This window comes from Penicillium digitatum, chromosome 1 (genome assembly GCF_016767815.1).
Source record: "Penicillium digitatum chromosome 1, complete sequence".
NCBI lineage: Eukaryota > Fungi > Ascomycota > Eurotiomycetes > Eurotiales > Aspergillaceae > Penicillium > Penicillium digitatum.
This window is the reverse complement of record NC_089384.1, coordinates 990,480-1,009,140: the sequence shown is the minus strand read 5'-3', so window position 1 is coordinate 1,009,140 and position 18,661 is coordinate 990,480. Positions and strand designations below refer to the sequence as shown.

The following is an 18,661-nucleotide window of genomic DNA, read 5'->3' as shown; positions in this document are numbered from 1 at the left end:
GGGTAACTGCATTTATGTTGATTCTCAGGTCGGGTCAACCATCTTTCGCTGCTGGTAAAGCCACATTCATTGGAACCCAGGATAAACCTATCTTACTCCATCGATCAGATTCAGTTCTTCAACGCTGGTGCCCCGTCGACTATCACAGTATCCGATTCCTCATCAATACTTTCCTGAGGTGATCCTAAGGATTCCTTCTTTTGTTCCCTAAGATGAGATGTCAGTTGGATATCCACGACGATCTAACAATGCTTTATTTTACCTTCGCCATATGTAAATAGAGGCCATAAAGCCGGCCCATAGTAAGAAGAAAAAGACAAATGATATTGGCCATCCCTTTCGCCATCTCGGTGCACCGTCAGGGCCGGCAGTTGGGTATGCCAGCAAAGGAACCCAGATATTGAACGAATAGCCAAATGTCATCATGGAACCCTACAGTGCGAGACAGAAGATGATCAGTATGACTTCTTGTTATTCACATCACAAGTGAAATGGGCATACCATAATGAGAGCGCGCTCCTCGGCATCGTCTCTCACGATGACATTGATGGTAGAGTAGAGGATTGGACTCAAGCATCCAGCTGCTCCGAAGACATACCAGGCAACGAATCTTTGCGAAGAATGATTAGTAACACGGGCTTGATCTGAGGACTGATTAATAAGGGATCTTACTTCAGCCCTGTCGGGATATTCCATATAATCATGCACAGTGTCGAAAATAGGCAGCATGCTGACGCAATGGTATATATGATCCATTCGGGATAAATTGCCGCCAAAGTCGTTCCTAGCCAGGAGGCCACGATATTAACCGCATAAGTGACAGTCGGCAGCTGGTTGATTTGAGTCACGGAATATCCCTCTTTTTTAAGCCACAAGCTCATATAACTGCTAGGATATGAACATATGATCATGCATCTGAAGCCGACGTTAGTATGTTGACTACACCAATAATTCGCCCCTTGCAAACTTACGCGTAGCAAGAGATAAAGACCCAGATGTGCCATCTCTTCAAAGTCCTCTTGAAGACGTCAAGACTCATCTTGCCAGGCTGGCGAATCTTTGCCCTGACAGTTCTCTCCTTGGCCAACACAACGTCACGATCTGTCATGTAGAATGGTCTGGGTGATCCAGGAATACCGGGGAAAATAAAGAAGCCGATCAAGGCCACGGGGATGGTAAAGATTCCATCGATAATGAACAGCCACCTCCACCCTGGCATACCACCGACACCAGAAAGGTTGGTATAAGCAGCTGCCTGAAGGTATCCACTAACCATCGTACCGAGCGGGTTGCAGATGAACCATGTTCCGGCTCGTTTGAATAGTTCGGGACCTGTGTACCATGAACCTTCAAGAGGGTCAGCCCGAATCCGGACAAGCATGTGTGCTTTTTGAACCAACCAAGAATAAAATGGGTGCCAGCGAAGACGGGTGCTTCTAGCATTCCCACCAAGAAACGAAGGGCGTATAGTTGGTGTACATTTGTGACACGACTCTGAGCAAATGTGCAGATCCCCCAAAGGACTTCGAGGGAGGGTAACAACCAGCGAGCCCTATTTAAGAACTCAGTGGCTTGTTAAGATAGGGGCGACCTTCCCTTCAATGAAACTTACAACTTTGGGCGTGACATGAGCAGTAGTCCAGGGATTTGAAACAGGACGTATGATGTGAAGTAGCAGACATTGAAGTAGTTGAGCTCATTGCCGTGCAGGCCGAAGTCTTCCTTCAGCCCACTAACATATGCATTACTGATGTTGGTCTGATCTGCGACATGTTGGTATCAATTCCAAGGGCAGTTCACCTGGAATTAGGCTTACCCAGATATTTGACAAAGACTAATTCGTTAGTTGAATCTCGCAGATGCTCAGTTAGACTTGTTTACTTACAGCAAAGACAGGCGAAGATCAGAATTGATAAGTCCAGTTTGAATAGTAATCTAGGAATATTAACATCATATCTCCAGATATCTTTCTAGATGTTGACGTACTTACTTTCTCTCCTCTGCAGGATAAGAAGTTGGATACCAGTTGAAGATTTCTTTGAATAGTCCCAACAGAGACAATCTCCCGCCTTTACGCTTTAGCTCAGACATGAGAAAGACCCCAGTAGATGTCCGATGCTGCTCCCAAATGTGGTAGCCACAAATCATTTCGAATATCGACCATTGGCATTACTTCTTATAGGATCATGTCTTGCCGTAGTATCTCGGCATATGAACCCCCGCTAGCCAAAGAGATATTCACCAATTCTCCCACTCGCTGTCACCATCGCTGCTTCAGCACATCTAGATCATCAAAATCGACCATTCAGGAGGCCGAAATGTTCTGACACTGAAGCTAAGCTAGTTCATATTTACTTTGATGCGCCAGCGGAGGCGACATGCTTGCTCCTGATGGCGTGCGCGTCTACCACACCAAAGCTAAAAATCACCCGTTATCTCAGGCCTCATCGGACGAATTTATTGCGTGCTCTTGACAAATCCCTCCGTCAGTCTGATGCGGGGTAAATGATCGGACTTGAGTGCGAATGGACCTATATATGGCGTGTCCCTCCTAAGGAGTTGTTGTGGTAAGAAACAACTTGAAGTCGCTGCATCTATCCAGTGATCCCCTTTAGGAGATAGATACTGTTCAAGATGCCAGGAAAATACGTCGAAAAATACGACCAGGTCCCGGTGACCAAGGAAGACCGTAGGTGATGCTTGATCTCTTCGTGCTTTCCTCTTGCTAACGGCGTTCCGGGGGGTTAGTTGACTGGGCCGAACTTATTACACTGGATCTCAGCCTGTATGAACAACCAGGAGGAAAAGAAGATCTTGTGAAACAACTTGATCACGCTGTCAGGAATGTTGGTGAGTCGATGCCCTCTTGCGCTTCACGCCAAGTCCAGGATATATCTACATCACCTCCATCTCCTTAACGCCTCCAAACTGGACTTTGATTGGGACTGAGATTTGGGCTTAGTGCTAATCGGAATTTGGAGACAGGATTCTTCTATGTGAAAAATTTCAACATCAGCCAAGAAGAAATTGACAACCAGTTCGCTCTGGGACGGGAGTTCTATGCCCTACCACTGGAAGAGAAACTCAAGTTCCACAGCGCCAGTGACCTCGAAAGGGGTGAATACAACTCTTACCGTCCTGCCGGACATCGCATGTAAGACTGAATTCGCTTTCGGGGACAACTTCGATTAAGACTAACCCATCCTAACTCAGTCTAGGAAATGGTATTAAGGATAATATCCAGGTGTACAATCTCCCAAAGTTTGACGGTCACCACGTTCGGCCCCAGCCTTCTGTCCTTGCCGACAATCTTCAAGAAATTGAAACGTTTAGTCGGGTAGTTTCTCCTTTACCAAAAATGATCGATTGCTTCCACTCACCAAATCTACAGAAATGTCACACCGAAGTCGTTGAGAAGCTTCTCCGTCTTTTCGCAATCCTGCTTGAGTTACCCGACGAAGACCAACTTGTCCGTGACCATCAATACGATGTCAAGGGCGAGGACCATCTGCGCTACATGCACTATGCAGCCCGTAGCGCCGAGGAAAACAAGAAGGTTGGCGAGCTCTACACCCCCGGCCACACAGATTTGGGAACCGTCACTCTTTTGTTCCGGCAACCGGTAGCCGCACTGCAAATCCTCAATTCAGAGGGTCAATGGAAGTGGGTTAAGCCCCAGGATGGAACTATCACTATCAACACATGTGATGCCTTGACGGCGCTCACTGGTGGTTTGATCAAGTCGAGCATCCATCGGGTACATGCACCACCTGCTGACCAGGCCCATATTGACCGTCTGGGTGTGCTCTACTTTGCTCGGTATGTTTTTTTTTACATTTCTTTTCAAGGTACGCTGCATAGGAGGTCTTCCTAGTCTAATGGAATATAGCCCCAACAACCACGTGGTCCTGGACCCTATTCAGAACAGCCCTCTTCTCCAGAGACTTGGGTTGACTACCAACGCGTTCACTGAACTTGGGCAGCACCTCACAACCGAGCAGTGGGTTCAGCTTCGCCAAACACAGCAGCAGCGAAGAAATCGGGATGTCAAGGTTTCCACCGAGGGCAAGTATACCTATAGGCCGAAGGATCTCGAGATCATTCCTGGCCTTCAGGCCGCTATATACAACTAGTCCAGATCTTGAAGATGATCGCATGTACAAGATGCGAAGTCTAATATTCAATCGAACTTTCGAGTATCTCAATCCACATGAACGATTGACTCAAGTTATGAACAAGAGCAAACATGATGCCTTGAACAAAGTGGAGCCTCGGCCGATCCATCAAGTTAGCCCTCTTCGTAGCAAGACATTCCTGTCAAGGTAACTTCGTTTCGAAGACAAGTTCAAAATGCAACAAGCCCACTCTCTTGCCAGAAGTCCAGCTCCGACTTGGGCAATCACTCAGCAGTGGAACCCAGTGACGTCATTGCTAGGATTGGTCAACCCAACATCTTGACCGACGTGGAAAAGTCCAGTGAATCAAGGTCCATAGCCCCAAAAGTAATTTCCTGCTCCCAACTCTTACCAATCGTTTTTGTTATTCTTACTGTCTAGTGCCAGATCGTCCCACTCCTCGATCCAAACAGATCGCCCGAAGCCAGCCCTACGTCAGGCTCAGCCCTACGCCTTCCGGTTGTCCCTACTGCTTATAATTCCAACCCATTATTCACCCGCGTCCATGTCGTTCCCAGAATCTGAAAGATACTCACATTCCAAGCAAGCAAAACGCATCACAATGAGCTCAGACGCCTCCAACGACTCATTGTACTTGGATTCCAATGTTGCGCTCGCACAGCGGATGCAGTCCGAGAGCGAGGTGGAGCTGAATGAGGCTACCCATCAAGACGAGGGCCAGAAAGGTGTTCTCGCAGGCATTAAACATCGGTTTAACGTGATGGCTCCTGGTGGTTCAATTTCGGAGTTTGGGAATAACGTTAGCTCAGCCGCCCAAGAGCAGGTAGTCGCCGCAAAGGAGACTCTACTGGAGGGGGCTGTACCTGCTGCGCAGGGAGCAATGCGGACCGTTCAGGATCAGATGTGCACCATTGCAGGTGGAGCCACTGAAAGCAAGGAGACGGTATCTGAAGGTAGGTTCTTGCTTCCATGGGTTCCCCGGCAACATAGATGTGACTTGATTGTTGACGAGGGTGTCATGGGGCTTTTGGTTAGATCGTTCCCAGGAGGAAAGCGAATGCATTGATAATTTGAGCAACGAACAGATTTGCGACTTCCTGCGAGAGAAACACATGAGTAATAGGCACCCGCGGCCATCGAAGTAGACAAATGACGGCACCTTCTGGGCGTTTTTGGGCCTGGTCTCCATTGACTGGAGGTCGAGCACCCTTGGGGTCTTTTGCAATTTGTTGGATATTCTAGATGTCTCCTATCGTATCTTTTCTCTAGGGGACAGGATCCTCGCTCAGGACTTAACATGTAGAATACGAAATCGCAGAGACTCAAACTGTTTTTCAGTGGCAAAATTTCACAACCGGCTGTATTTTGCTCGAGACTCGACCAAAATTTATACTACCCAGAGCCTAGAGAGCAGCCCTAAATCCTCTGGCCAGCGCACGATCCAAACCCAAGTAATCGGCCACTTGGCCCAAATGATCGACACCCCAGAAGCCCTCAGTCTCACCGTTGAGGTTCGTGCACTCGAACCACGGCAGCCCGAAAGCACCCGAGTCAAAAGAGCGATTGGTGTTCGCGGTCAGAAGCGCCTTGATCTGTTGATCATTCATCTGAACTCTTAGTGATCTTGGTCCTTGCAGTCGCCAATCGACGGGACGTGTTGGAATATTGGGGGTGGTCATAAGCTTACAGCAGACGTAATCTCTTGCGTCTCTTGCTTCCCAAGCACGCTCTCGATCACGGGGGTGAAGCCATCGGGTTCGCCAATAGCTGTGTTGCCTTCAACCCACACCGCGTGGAAGATCGCCCTGATCACCGGGGGAAGCTTTTTGGGTGCCTTCTGGGAGATTGCGCATAGCGCACGTTGCACGGGTAGTGTGCGGAAGGGGAAGCCTTGAGGGAATCCTTCCAAAATGGGAACCGAGAAACATTTCGCCCATCGCCTTCGCTGCTGGCCCAAGTAATCTTTCTTATCTGAATGCCCCATGGACTTGCAAGCTCCCGTTGTTGAACCGTTCCCAGTCATGATCAGGACATTCACTCACTCTTGATGTGGGATCGGAGGGCTGTTACCACATGCATTCATCAAACCTCCGAGCAGAATCGGGACATAGGTGATTTCACATTTCGCAAAGGCTGGTGAATTCTACAACGTTATTAGATAGATGGAACAGCGATGCAGATACCTCCATACCTGCAGCACATGGAAAGCAATGTATGCGAAGGGACTGACAATGTCGAAGTAACAGGTAATTTTAGGACCCGACATGGTCGAACCTCTGCAGAATTTCAGGTATGCAGCTAAGCCTATACGCGTGAGGGTCCCAAGAGACTGGGACTATAACCCGAATGGACAGATTGAAAGACACATCAGACAATCCAGATCGTGGGGGTAGGAAATCTCGTTGTTCTCTACTGGGCCGAGGTCCAGGGGAAAGAAAAATGAAAGGTCGGCTCTTTTTTGCCTGTGATTCACATCGTCTCATTCTCAACCTCCAACTAAAGGCGAGATCTTCGAGATCTTCAAAGAATGCGAAATTAAGAGATCAACTAAAATTTGAACATGGACTTCGATCGGCACGACCACGTCCATTCTTTTCATGTTTGGTTCCTGGTCGGGCTACTGATCGCGTATGTACATACATCAAATCTGTTGATTGTCAACTTTCCACTTCCCAATGTCAACCGGCCAAAAATCGAATTCCTCCGGTCGCCCCTCTATGCATTGCATCAAGATGCGTTCACAGTGAAGTAAAATATCCAAGGTTGGGTCAGGTGTGCCACCGCCGCCACCCTGTATAAGAGAGGACCAACACCTCTACGGTACCCCATCATCGATCAACTTGACAATTATCAACTTGCACTCTCCATTTCTTGAATCCCCTTCTACCAAATGCGCTCCAAGTCCAGAAGTATGAATCGGTCGAACAATGCTGAATCGAACCAAGAACACGATCAGCAGTCTTTGAAGTACACCGACCACTCGGTAGTTACCAGCCGCGGTGCACCGGCACGTCACTCCCGCCGCGAGCGGTCTGAGTCTGAAGATCGATCATGGAATAGGGCGAGTGATAGACGGACCAAAGGAACGACGGGGTCGAAGAATCGGTCCGTCTCGAGACATTGATACATTGATGCTTCATGCGTGCTTGGTGGGGGGTAGGATTTGGGCAAATCCCCTTTCATGGGGATCAAGGTCATCCAAATCCGAAGATTGGTAGGCCGTTCTGGCCTGCATACCTTGTGATGTGTACAAAACATATCAAGTCTCTTATGACTTTCTCAATTACTCAATCTCAACTCTCGTAACCACCGTGCATTTTGGGGGGGGTATATTTCTGCTTTCGATGAATCAATACTCCATCTACGGAGTATATAGGAGTGAGATTCGATCAAGGACCACAGGATGTGCCCATTTACCTTGTCGGTGTGTGTCACTAACGGTCGCCTGAGTGTTGCCCAATCAGTGCGCGCATCGTCAGCCTGTCTCTTGACTCAGATGAATGGATGGTATGACCGCCGAAATCATCATCCAAGATTATTCATCCGGTCACACATTGTAGGCCTAGTTAGGTACCTGGGTACATGAATAACATCGCATGTAAGCCTTCTTTCGTATGGACTTGTATATACGACGGCTTGGGATGAGGGAATAGGCATCTGCCTACAGTCGCCGTGATTGTTCCCAGTGAAATGACGCCTTGATCGTGACTTGATCTCATCGAAAGAGAATTCAATTTTTGAAAGATAGCACACGCATTGAGGCAGTAGCTCCAAGTCTGATTCATCTTGGGTGGTTTGTTCATCGCTCGTTGCCATTTACAGGTCTCCGCTTCTCGCAAGTATCGTACTTGCTTCCCATCCCCGTCTCAGTTAGCGACATGAATAAATCAGAGACCAAGAAATTGACGTTGCCTTTCTCTTGGAGAAGCAAATTCCTGTCAAAGTCAAAAAAAAAAAAAAAAAAGGGATTCACCAACAACCCAAATGGGTAATTAGGGCATCTAAGCTAGGGCTAGTCAGCCCATCGGCGATAGCCTGATGCCGCCAACATCAGAACGCAACATTCCCAGACACCAAGGCAAGTCGCCAAGCACCACAAAAATGGCGCCAATCCCCATAACTATCGTGACGGGGTTCCTGGGCTCGGGCAAAACCACAATCCTCCTCAACCTAATCCCGCAACTTCCAAAGGCCTACAAGCTCGCCCTTCTCAAAAACGAATTCGGCGATGTAGCCGTGGACTCCCAACTAGCCTCAACACAATCCATCAGCGGCGTGCGCGAGATGCTCAACGGCTGTATCTGCTGCAACTTGGTTGGCCAACTCCGCGATGCTCTAGACCAGCTCCGCACCGAAGTGCAACCCGACCGCATCGTGATCGAGACCAGCGGCAGCGCGTTCCCCGCAACCCTCGCGATGGAGGTGAACCGGCTTGCGCGCGAAGAGGGCGGACACTACGTCCTCGATGGCGTGATCAGCGTGATCGATGTCGAGAACTGGGAGGGGTATGAGGATACTTCGTACACGGCAAAGATCCAGGCGAAGTATACCGATTTGATTGTTTTCAACAAGTGGGAGGATTTTCCGGAGCGGTTTGATCTTTGCCTGGATCGGGTGGGGGACTTGGAGGTCGATACGCCTTGGGTGAAGTCGAAGAAGGGTCGGGTTGAAATGGATCTGATGCTGGGGATTGATGGGGCCTTGTTTAAAGAGTGTGAGGATGGGGCTGCGGGGGGTGATGGAAATGAGCATCAGCACCAGCATGACCATCAGTCTGAGGTGGAGGTTCTTTCTGTTGTTTTGAAGTCGACTGTTGAGGGGAGGACGACGGATGTGACCGCTCTCGAGCGGTTTCTCTCGTTGGCGCCTCGCGAGGAGGTGTATCGCATCAAGGGCATTGTTCGCTGCTCGAGCCAGAATCTTCCGGTTGAGACGTCGGATAATCTGAATGCGAGACAGACGCTTGAGACGTCTGGGGTGCAGCATTATATTCTCAACTGGGCGTTTGGACGCTGGACGTGCACTCCTTCTGCTGTGGTTGCAGAATCTGCAGACCCAGCTGTCATTGCCCGGATTACATTGATTCTGGCTAGATACGAGTCGGCTAAGTGGAAGAAGAAGCTTGAAGCTGGTGGGCTTGTCCAGGCGGGCGAGGGGGAGAGTGTGGAGTTGAGTGTGGAGCGCTTGGTCTAGATCTTTGGTGGGCCTGGCTCTTCTAGATGCCGTGATGACGTTTATTTCTGATGATACCTTGTAGATGTGATGATAGAGAAAGATAAGGCTGTAACTAAACTTCAACACGTTGCAACTTTTGTGCTCAACGGCATTCAAATCATAGGGCAAAGCGTCAAGATGCCCAAAAATGTCTAGTCAAAGGCCGTGAATGCAAACAGGACTATCTCTATTCGAATATAGAACACAGTGGGCGATATCACAATCGTAAATGTAGCGAGGACGCACAATAGATACTATATAAGACGGCTATCCCAAAGGATTGAGGTGGCCAAATAACAAGTGATTCCAAACAAAAAGACACTGTTGAATACTAATGTGGAGCAAAACAAATTCCAGACTAGTAGTTGAGCAAAGCAGAGGCACCGGGCTCACTCGAGATGTAGATCACCTCGTGGTTGTCAGAGAAGCCATTGAAACGGGTAGCGCTGCACTTGGTGTAGGCTCCCATCTCCTCAAAGTAGAGCCAGTCGCCAGTGTTCAGCAAGCCAGGCAAGGAAATACGCTCACTTATAACATCGATGCCATCGCAGGTAGGGCCCCAGATAGAGTAAACAGGGTCCTCCGAAGTCGCAGAGTTCGGGGAACCAGGCTGGGAGCCGTCCGAGGCGCAAGTGAGAATCTGAGCGACGGGATGCTGGTGATCGAAGATGATGTTCGAAAAGTTGCCATAGACACCGTCATTCAGATACAGCATGAAAGCATCACGAGAAGGATCGTCGGGATCCGGAATGTCACGTCGCGCAATGACGTTGGCGGCCAGAGTGTAGGCAGTGGCTACGTAGTAGCGACCGGGCTCGGCGATCACACGAATATTCGGCGGGAAGTAGGTGTCCACGGCTTCGCTCAGAATTCCCGCGAACTTCTCAAAAGTGTCCTGGCAGAAGCCGCCACCAACATCCAAGGTGTGAAGTTCGTGACCAATGTCTCCCGCATGATCAAAGACAAGGCGCGCATCCTGCACGGCCTTGAGGAAACCCCGGGGATCCTCGGCACCAGATCCGACGTGGAAACTGACACCGACGACCTTGAGGTCCAATTTATAAGCCAGTTCAAGCAGCGGACGAATCTGGTCCATAGAAGCACCAAACTTCATGCTCAGCCGACACAGGCTGGTTGAGTCGTCGGTTAGGATGCGAAGGTAGAGTTCCGCCTCAGGGAAGGTGGACTTGATCTTGTACAGCTCGTCGGCATTGTCGAAAGTCATCTGCTTGACGCCAACCTCGGCTGCATAGCGCAAGTAGGACTTGGTCTTGCAAGGCTGCGCATAGATAATGCGGCTAGGATCAATGCCCGTCTGAAGGGCCATTTCGATCTCAGACTTGGAGGCACAGTCGAAACCGTTTCCAAGCTGAGCCATAAGACGGAGGACTTCCGGGTCCGGATTACACTTGACAGCTGTCCGGTGTCCGTTAGCAGGGCTCCGGGGTTGACGTTCCAGTGGCAGAGAGAGGCCTACCATAGAAGGGCTTGACACGGCCCAAGTTCATCTTCCAGCGCATGTGCTGGCGGTAGACTTCACCCATATCTGCCACATAGAAAGCATCCTCCTCACCAGGATCACACTTGTCCACATCTACCTCCGCCGCACGCTTCTTCAGCACATCTAAAACAAGTTCCTTGGCAGTCAACGATGGTTGCAACCGGTTGTTGTCCCCGCTATGACTGCTGACCAGACCAAGATGGTCCAGACTATTGTTGTAGTCTTTTCTGAAGGTGCATACTTCAGCAGTCGATACACACGCAGTCGGTGCCATAACCATGCCGCTGCGACTCAGCACAATTTGAATAAAAGATAGAAAGATGATTAAAAAGTTTGTAAACCAGCAGGCGACTGCGCGTTAGGGAGGACGAAAAGTGTCACAACCGTAGTTGACTGGACCAAGCCTCCTAGACCCTTCCCCCTGAAGAGGAAGAACCTTGAAAGAAGTCCTATGCGGCAGCTCAGAGAACGGGGGGATAATCTCCGGGGTCGTCAATGGGACGAAAATTGGCGCACCGGACGAGAGTTCAGAGAAGACCAGGAGGTGGAATGTTGTTAAGAGTGTCGCGGAGACGTTGAGTGGAGACAATTTGGCTAAGAACCAGAAGGAAGACTACTGGAGCCGTGGTGACCGAATCGCCTTTGGGGGTTCCAAAGGCAGGGTCTAAGTGTACCTAAAAGACCGAAGATATCTTTGAGTAGAAAAGTGGTTAGCAAGCCCGGGGTATTCCAGGTGCTATGATAACTATGAGAGAGTAAAAAAAGGAGGAATGAGAGGAAAGAGTCGAGGGTTTTGGATGTGAGAAATTTTTCTTGGGGGGGGGGGGGGGTGATGGTGAGCGAGTTTAGGGCACACGACCATTGGGGGAAATTAAACGCCACACGGGGTCACACACGGACATTCAAATCAAGTTCACTTGCAAATAAAAGACTCACCTTGTAACAATAAGCTGTAGCACCCAAGAAAGGGAGTTGAAAAAGAGGCCTGGAGAGAGATGACGGAGCTCTTGGGGGAAAAAGCGGTGCTTACTCAGCCCGGAACAAAGTGGTCGTCTACTTTGTACTTCCCAGGGCTATAGACGTCGTACTCTCCATCTTTTTTTGGATCTGCGTGATTATCTTGGGCCTTCTTTAGGCATCCATTTTGATGATCCCGCTCTGCAAAGGTTCTTCTTGTCCTAGGTATGACCACATGTAACATTTTACAGCTAAATCCCCAGTCCTCGGAATTGCTGGATTTGGCGTGTGCGCAGTGTGTGATTTGCCATTGACCAGGCCTCGGGAGTATGTCCCTATTTAACAAGGTAACGTTTGAATTTGAATCTAGGTACGGAGTACTTCATACGTCGAGGTACATATGTGACAGTACAATTGGTAATCTATCCTCGGTGCGTGCCACTGGGATATCTATGTTTTTAGCCCTGCACCTACTTTCTATGTGAGACGCTTTGCAGATGACAAGTTCACGCATACACAAAGCGGAAAATATGCCCTTCAACTGTCACAGGGATCAAGCTCTTGAACAACTCGGGCCAAGAACCTATAATGACGCACCTTCGATCCCACTTACCCGGACGATTCCACTTGTGTGCACTGCGTGCACGGCCTAGAGGCTATCAGCTCGGGGAGACTTGTCAACATGGCTCGGCTGATGTAGTTTTTTTTGGATTTTCGAGTTTCCCTCAACTCCGGAACAGAGGAGACTCAAAATTACCAAAATGGAACGTTAGTGTCAATAATAGATTTTTTTTCACTCCTCCAATCTTCGTGTGTTTTTTTTTCCTTTTTTTTTGGATAAAAACTTCATTTCAAATGTCGTTATCACGATATTAGCCTGATAAGAATGATCTTACTTTCTTCCTCACTCTCTATCAGCCGGAAATACCCCCTCTCCCGTTCCGGTGAGTCATGTGTTTGCTAGTCAAGTTGTAGGTTGGTGTTGAACTAACGAAGGGCTTGAATAACTTGACACCAAGCGCTTACTATTTGGAGCCAGTGGTGAATTGAGTGTTTACTTCTAAAACAAAGCAAGCGCTTAGCTATTTAAACAACTAGGTTCAGCTTCGCTAGGATTAGCTTCTTTACAACCTTTCTATGTCGAAAAGGCTACTCTTAAGATCCCCTTTAACTACTTAGCTTATCGTATGTATTAGCACTCTAGCAGATAATATAATATGGACTAATGATGGATTAATAGTGGGTAATAATATTCAGTGGGAAGTTTTATCATGTAAGCCTCGTATCTTAGTTATACCAGCCACCCGTAAGCGACCACCGGTAATGATTTGCAGCGGAAGCAAATCCAGTTCGCTTTGAATAAGGCCTAAGGAACGGCCTATAGCTAGGTTTGATAGCTTATGAACGGCTTAGTGGCGACGCCGCCATACAGGGTTATAGGATAGGTGATAACGAGGGCTTTTATTAATTCAGCTTTGCAAAGGTCATGCCTGGGCGCACTTTCTTCCGCTCGGCCAAAAGAGCATTAAAATCAAGGCGAGGGCTCTGATATGCCCAGGACCAACATACCAACATATATAGTAGAGCACATAGTTTATCTATGACAATTCATCCTAATTGAATTATCTAAGTTTTCTTAAATCTATTCAGACTAGCTCTAAAAGCAAAAATTCACCAAGTTTATCTTTATTTGTTAGAAGTCTGTTTAGCTAGTTTATAAGATGATAGAATTGGACACAACCCCCATTTTAGGCTCGGTATGATTGAGCTGGGTTGGGTCCGGGTTAAAGTGGGTTATGTAGGCCTAAGTTGGCGAACAACCCAGACCACACCACGTAGAGGCCTAGCCGCCTAGCCCTTGCCTCAAGATCATCACCTGGTCTTACCGAAACGGGCTCAACGAGATGATGAATATTAGAATAAAGCTGGGCATTATGAAGTTTAGGGTCGAATTATCGCCGAGGACCAAGTTGAGGGGAAACATAATAAGAGCTTTGATTTCACAAAAAGCACTAGTCTAGAAGATTGACTGCGTAAAATTCTCTAGCGGCAGTGACCAAGACTCCTCTTTCACGAGCCAAAGACAGATGTTCTTCAATTCCTCTCCAACCCGCTCAATCCACATTGTTGAACGATTAGCCAAGGATCCCTCGAACTGTAATATCACTTCAGTCCCGTTCTGACTTATACCCGCGTTTACCAGCATTCCGAACTTCGCCCTAATTTGAATTTGGCTGACTTCCATGCTTCCATAAGGAACTGGTCCTGCTACCAGGGCGCTGAGACCTGGCATCCAGTTGTACAGAAGTGCATCGGCAATTTGGGCAAAAGTCTTATCTGTGCACCGAATTCGAGAGAAAACTTCTCTCCAAGGAACAGTTGCGTGTTTGTTGAATAGACTCTGCTCTTGCTGCATGGCCAGGAGGTAGTTGAGGACGGATTCTTTGGGCCGGAAAGCGACAAGATTCACCAATACATTGAAGACCGGACCAGCAATGTCCATCGTATCATTCGTGGCATTTTGGTCGGATGAAAAGGGGAAATCGGACCGCGAAGCTTCAAAACTGCCGAACAGGGCGTGGGTATGGTTAGTCCTAGAGATTACTAACAGAGCCAGGGCAGACTTTATGACCACGGATGGTGTCAACAAAGGATGAACACGGCAAAGTTTCAGCAGACCAGTCGCTGAGAAGGACATATAATGACCATCTAGGTGATTCCTCTCTGGTGTTATTGCCAGCCTATATGTTGGAAATGGCCACAGGACGTGACAGTGCTCTTTCAGATCGCATAGGTACTTGGAGTGGAACTCGATGGCACATTCAGCGAAAGGAGACCTTCTCAGTAAATGATATTCGTCTGCCCACTTTTTATAGCTGACGTGGGGGGTGAGAGATTCACCCCGAAGAGCGCGATTTACGTCGTGCAGAAAATGCTGGTGAGAGGTTTTGTCGATGACACTATGGCCAACTAGGCTTGGCGTTAGTCTGTATCTTGAGCAGAATTTCATTAACTCACTGTTGATGATTGCTGCAGTCGAGCTGGTTTGGCGGACGAACAACAGGAGAGTGCGAAAAAGAGGGCCCGGCAGTTTGGTGTGGTCAGGGTATGGATAGTTCATGGCCACAGAGCGCACGTCATCGAGTGTGTCGACTACTCCATAATCCTGAATACACCGATCAAGGACTTCCCGTGTCTGCTGAATGGATACAAATAGAGATAGATCAGACACAAGATTGTCATTGTTGACCACAAGAAAAGAGAGTAAGATGGGGTTGACGACAAGTGCTGCCTCGATAGCGTTGCGCATCGCCTAAATAGACGTTAGAACTAAGTCCCGATTTATTTGTAGATAGAATTACCTTCACGCTGGCGAATTTAGAAACCAAAGTTGCCCGAATGTTCCATTCATCAACAGTTGTTGGATGCCTCAGGCATCACATGTAGGATAGACCAACTAGATAGTCTTCCTTCCACTCTCACCTTCTCTCTCTCCCCGTCCATCCAATTGAATACTGTTTTACCTGCATACATACTATCATTGTATTTGCATCAGTAGATCTATACCGCAGTATTGGTCTGTGTTACGGACCTACCCGTCACCAATCAGTGGTGCCCCACCGGGTACACAGATGGGCCACCAAGAGCCAATAGATCTATCTGTCAGCAGATCACGTGTAACACTATATACCCTGGCGTTCCCAGGTATCAAAAGGAAAAGGAAGTCCCGATCATGCTCACTGAGCAAAGAGCACGATTAGTCTTCCGCACGACCCAGTAAAACCCAGACCCAACCCAGACCCAACCCAGTCTGGGTTGGGTTTTGGGTCGAACCCTTCGACCCAGTAATGGGTCTGGGTCGGAGGGTTCGACCCAGTACTGGGTCTGGGGCCCCAAACTGGGTTACAAACTAAACAAACATGCTAAGGATTCTAAATGTATAACTTATGCATTTATTCGCGGTAATTTTGAGTATTTGCTTTACTTGATTATATCTAATTTTATTTGTAAAAAGGGTAAAAGAGATGCGTATAATTGAGGATTCTTTGTCAAGCAAGCTAATGGTATTCAAATAAATCATCTTCCCTGCTTTTACGTTTTCTCCCTGATGCTTGTGTCTGTGTACAGGTTGGTGGTAATGATGGCGAGCAAGGACGACCATATTCACTTGTAGGTAAGGGCGTCTCCTCCGGTATATCCTCTGGTCTATCCTCAATTACAACCTCAATTGCATCCCCTGGTTTATCTTCCAGTTCATCCTCCTGCTCCTCTGTATCACTAATTGGATCAACCTCAATCTCACTGAGCTTCTCTTCCCTCTCCTCTTTTGCCGCCTCAAGCTCATCCTGGGAGAAAAATTTCTCAAGAAGTGTTGCTTCCTGCTCCTCCATATCAAATTTCGTTGTACAAAGAAACATCATTAATGCCTCGACAGTCTCACTCTTCATTCTACCACGACGATAGTGACAAATATCTCGAGCGGTATTAAAGAGGCGTTCAACTCCTGCGCCAGTTGCTGGAAATGAGAGTGTATCTCGCGCAAGGGCAGCAATGGCCGGAAAGCGAGCCTGGTGCTCTTTCCAGAAAGTAAGCGGCCTAACAGAAACAGTATCTATATATATAGTAGTATTATTATCACACATACTCTTTGTATTTACTTACCGCTGTCAAGATATTGACTGATTTCATCAGTAATGGCTCGTGGTTGTATATCCCTTCCATCAAGCATCTCCTCTAGCCTTGAGCTTGGATGGGCTATCGTTAGAGAGCTTTGTAGATCACGACTGCTTATTCTAACTTGTGCTTGATATGGAACAAGGGCTTGTTCAAAAGCAAGTCGATAGGTATCTCGCCATTTCTGATCCCAATCACTGGAGAGGAAGAATTTGAATTTGTTCACCGGTGCAAGCATTGTACTGATTGCATAGATATTCCCTCGAAGATCATCAGCTTGGGAGTAATACTCATCAAGCTTAGACCGACCAGCTTCAAGGGCCTCTAGCATCTGTTTTTTCCATGGGACACGCTTTCGGCGTAGCTGTGCCTGTGATCGCTCAAGATGATCAAACAGTTTGTTGTAGATCTTAAACACATAGTGGGCAGTGACATCTCGAGTCTTTGATAGCTGTGTTGTATAATCAAAGAAGGGCTCGGTGATACAAAGAAGATAGTCGATCTGACGCCACTCTTGCTCGCTGAGTAGCATCTCCTCACAATCATACTCTGTACAGAATAAAGAGAAGATAGCACGTAGCCTCTTTGCCCGGCGAAGCATGAGGAACGTAGAATTCCATCGTGTCTTTACATCTTGGATTGGAACGATCTTGATATTAGTTGTCTGAAGATTGTAAAAGGTCTCTCTGCGCTGGGGACTTGCATTGACGTAAATCGCAAGATAACGGACTTTGTTCAGTGTGGAGGAGATCTGACTTTGCTTCGCATTTTCTTGGGCTAGCCTTGACTGCTTCTCTGTCCACCTTGTCTCGGCTGATTCATTTAATGGAACTGCCTTGATCCGAGCAAGAAGCTGATTGAGGCTGAGCTGGATAACGTGGGCAAGACATGGTATTCGGGTGATAATAGTATCATCTGACAAAGCCTGTTGGAGAGCAGTAGCTAATGTCTTGTTGTTTGATGCATTATCTGTTGTCAACCCGAATACTTTATCTTCAATGTTGTGCTCCACTAGGGTTTCTATAAGAACACTACTCAGGTAAGAGCCGGTATGTGTACCATGAAGCGGCTTAAACCCAAGTAGTACCTCACGATATACCCAATCACTGTCAATGAAATAGCCAGTAATAGCCATAAATGCCTGCGAGAATGGAGATGTCCAGCAGTCAAGCGCAATGGATATCTTTGAGCCAGAAGGCAGCGTACGAAGGATACGCTGCTGCCGGTCTTTGACTAGACTGCCCAATCGGCGACGGATGGTATCGGCAGATGGGATCACTGGAGGGGATGGGGCGGAACGAGCTTTATTGATGATGCGTTTGAATGATGGATGCTCGATCAGATGGAATGGGAGCCGGTTGAGAGTAAGAAATTGGAGGAGATCCTCCTCCCAATCTTCTTGTAAGAAGGGTATGCTTGCTGAAACTTCTCCCTAGAATAATAATAAATTAGTATAGTTACTTGATTTTATGATAGAAAATATACCTCTCGTTGTAGGAAGTTTGTAATCTCCGCTTTCTTCCCCTTTTCCGACCGTAAACAACCAGCCGTTTTCCGATGTTTCTGGATGGTTGATGTGCCATGATACTGCGCTTTGCCTGTGCTGTTCGGGCTTAGTGTATAAGGATGCTCTAGGATCTTCCCACAGCGCTTGCACATAACCTTTGGTGCGCCATCAATACCCTGAGCTACCTGATGGTAGCTATTCCAGATCTCTGTATGGCGGTTCGAATCCCATTTAAGCTTGCTTTTCCTCCCGTAGTCAGTCTCTAACCACCAGTCCACAAAATCGTTATGTGACATTGTATCGTATAGAATAAACCCTTTCCTACGGTCGGGTCCAACGCGTTTCAATAAAGGGGGGATTGGGAGGGGATCATCTGGTCTTCGGAAGTTTGAGTCGATTGTGTGTTGACTTGCGGATGGTGTGACTTGTCCAGTTGAAATATATGAGAGATCGTCAAGATCACCACCATAGAGCGACGATGCAAAGTCGGAAAGTTGGCTTTGAGACATAACATGAGAATGACATATAATATATACAAATGGATGTAAGGGGAGAAATTCTTTAACGTACAAAGGTAGAAATGCACTAAAGTTGTAGAAGTGTCTAGGAATATTGATATATCAAATATAGTAAATCATCCTACTCTTGTTGATTGGTCTATTATACTAAAAT

General features: G+C 47.6%; 7 protein-coding genes across 7 annotated transcripts; 3 read left to right on the top strand and 4 right to left on the bottom strand.

The window, feature by feature from the left end:
* Positions 1-110: 110 nt before the first annotated feature.
* On the bottom strand, positions 111-2,148 carry Pdw03_2675 (Major facilitator superfamily domain, general substrate transporter; the record flags this gene model as incomplete). The annotated part of the gene is made up of 10 exons (XM_014674960.2): positions 111-207; positions 263-432; positions 502-610; positions 673-915; positions 972-1,347; positions 1,401-1,552; positions 1,613-1,763; positions 1,817-1,834; positions 1,886-1,935; positions 1,991-2,148. The coding sequence occupies 10 exons, from the start codon at positions 2,146-2,148 to the stop codon at positions 111-113; spliced, it is 1,524 nt and encodes a 507-aa protein (XP_014530446.2).
* Positions 2,149-2,634: 486 nt separating this feature from the next.
* Positions 2,635-4,133, top strand: Pdw03_2674 (Oxidoreductase, 2OG-Fe(II) oxygenase family, putative; the record flags this gene model as incomplete). Its single annotated transcript, XM_066100257.1, has 6 exons — positions 2,635-2,689; positions 2,749-2,850; positions 2,986-3,154; positions 3,214-3,337; positions 3,392-3,819; positions 3,890-4,133. The coding sequence occupies 6 exons, from the start codon at positions 2,635-2,637 to the stop codon at positions 4,131-4,133; spliced, it is 1,122 nt and encodes a 373-aa protein (XP_065955657.1).
* A 604-nt stretch (positions 4,134-4,737) lies between these two features.
* On the top strand, positions 4,738-5,281 carry Pdw03_2673 (uncharacterized protein; the record flags this gene model as incomplete). Its single annotated transcript, XM_066100256.1, has 2 exons — positions 4,738-5,089; positions 5,172-5,281. The coding sequence occupies 2 exons, from the start codon at positions 4,738-4,740 to the stop codon at positions 5,279-5,281; spliced, it is 462 nt and encodes a 153-aa protein (XP_065955656.1).
* Positions 5,282-5,539: 258 nt separating this feature from the next.
* Positions 5,540-6,159, bottom strand: Pdw03_2672 (HCCA isomerase/glutathione S-transferase kappa; the record flags this gene model as incomplete). Its single annotated transcript, XM_066100255.1, has 2 exons — positions 5,540-5,743; positions 5,824-6,159. The coding sequence occupies 2 exons, from the start codon at positions 6,157-6,159 to the stop codon at positions 5,540-5,542; spliced, it is 540 nt and encodes a 179-aa protein (XP_065955655.1).
* A 2,078-nt stretch (positions 6,160-8,237) lies between these two features.
* Positions 8,238-9,329, top strand: Pdw03_2671 (Cobalamin (vitamin B12) biosynthesis CobW-like, C-terminal; the record flags this gene model as incomplete). The annotated part of the gene is made up of 1 exon (XM_014674964.1): positions 8,238-9,329. One exon carries the CDS (start codon positions 8,238-8,240, stop codon positions 9,327-9,329), a length of 1,092 nt encoding a protein of 363 aa, XP_014530450.1.
* A 379-nt stretch (positions 9,330-9,708) lies between these two features.
* Positions 9,709-11,131, bottom strand: Pdw03_2670 (Ornithine decarboxylase; the record flags this gene model as incomplete). The annotated part of the gene is made up of 2 exons (XM_014674965.1): positions 9,709-10,766; positions 10,828-11,131. The coding sequence occupies 2 exons, from the start codon at positions 11,129-11,131 to the stop codon at positions 9,709-9,711; spliced, it is 1,362 nt and encodes a 453-aa protein (XP_014530451.1).
* Positions 11,132-13,825: 2,694 nt separating this feature from the next.
* Positions 13,826-15,118, bottom strand: Pdw03_2669 (acyl-CoA synthetase family member 2, mitochondrial; the record flags this gene model as incomplete). Its single annotated transcript, XM_014674966.2, has 2 exons — positions 13,826-14,778; positions 14,827-15,118. The coding sequence occupies 2 exons, from the start codon at positions 15,116-15,118 to the stop codon at positions 13,826-13,828; spliced, it is 1,245 nt and encodes a 414-aa protein (XP_014530452.2).
* Between the last annotated feature and the right edge of the window lie 3,543 nt (positions 15,119-18,661).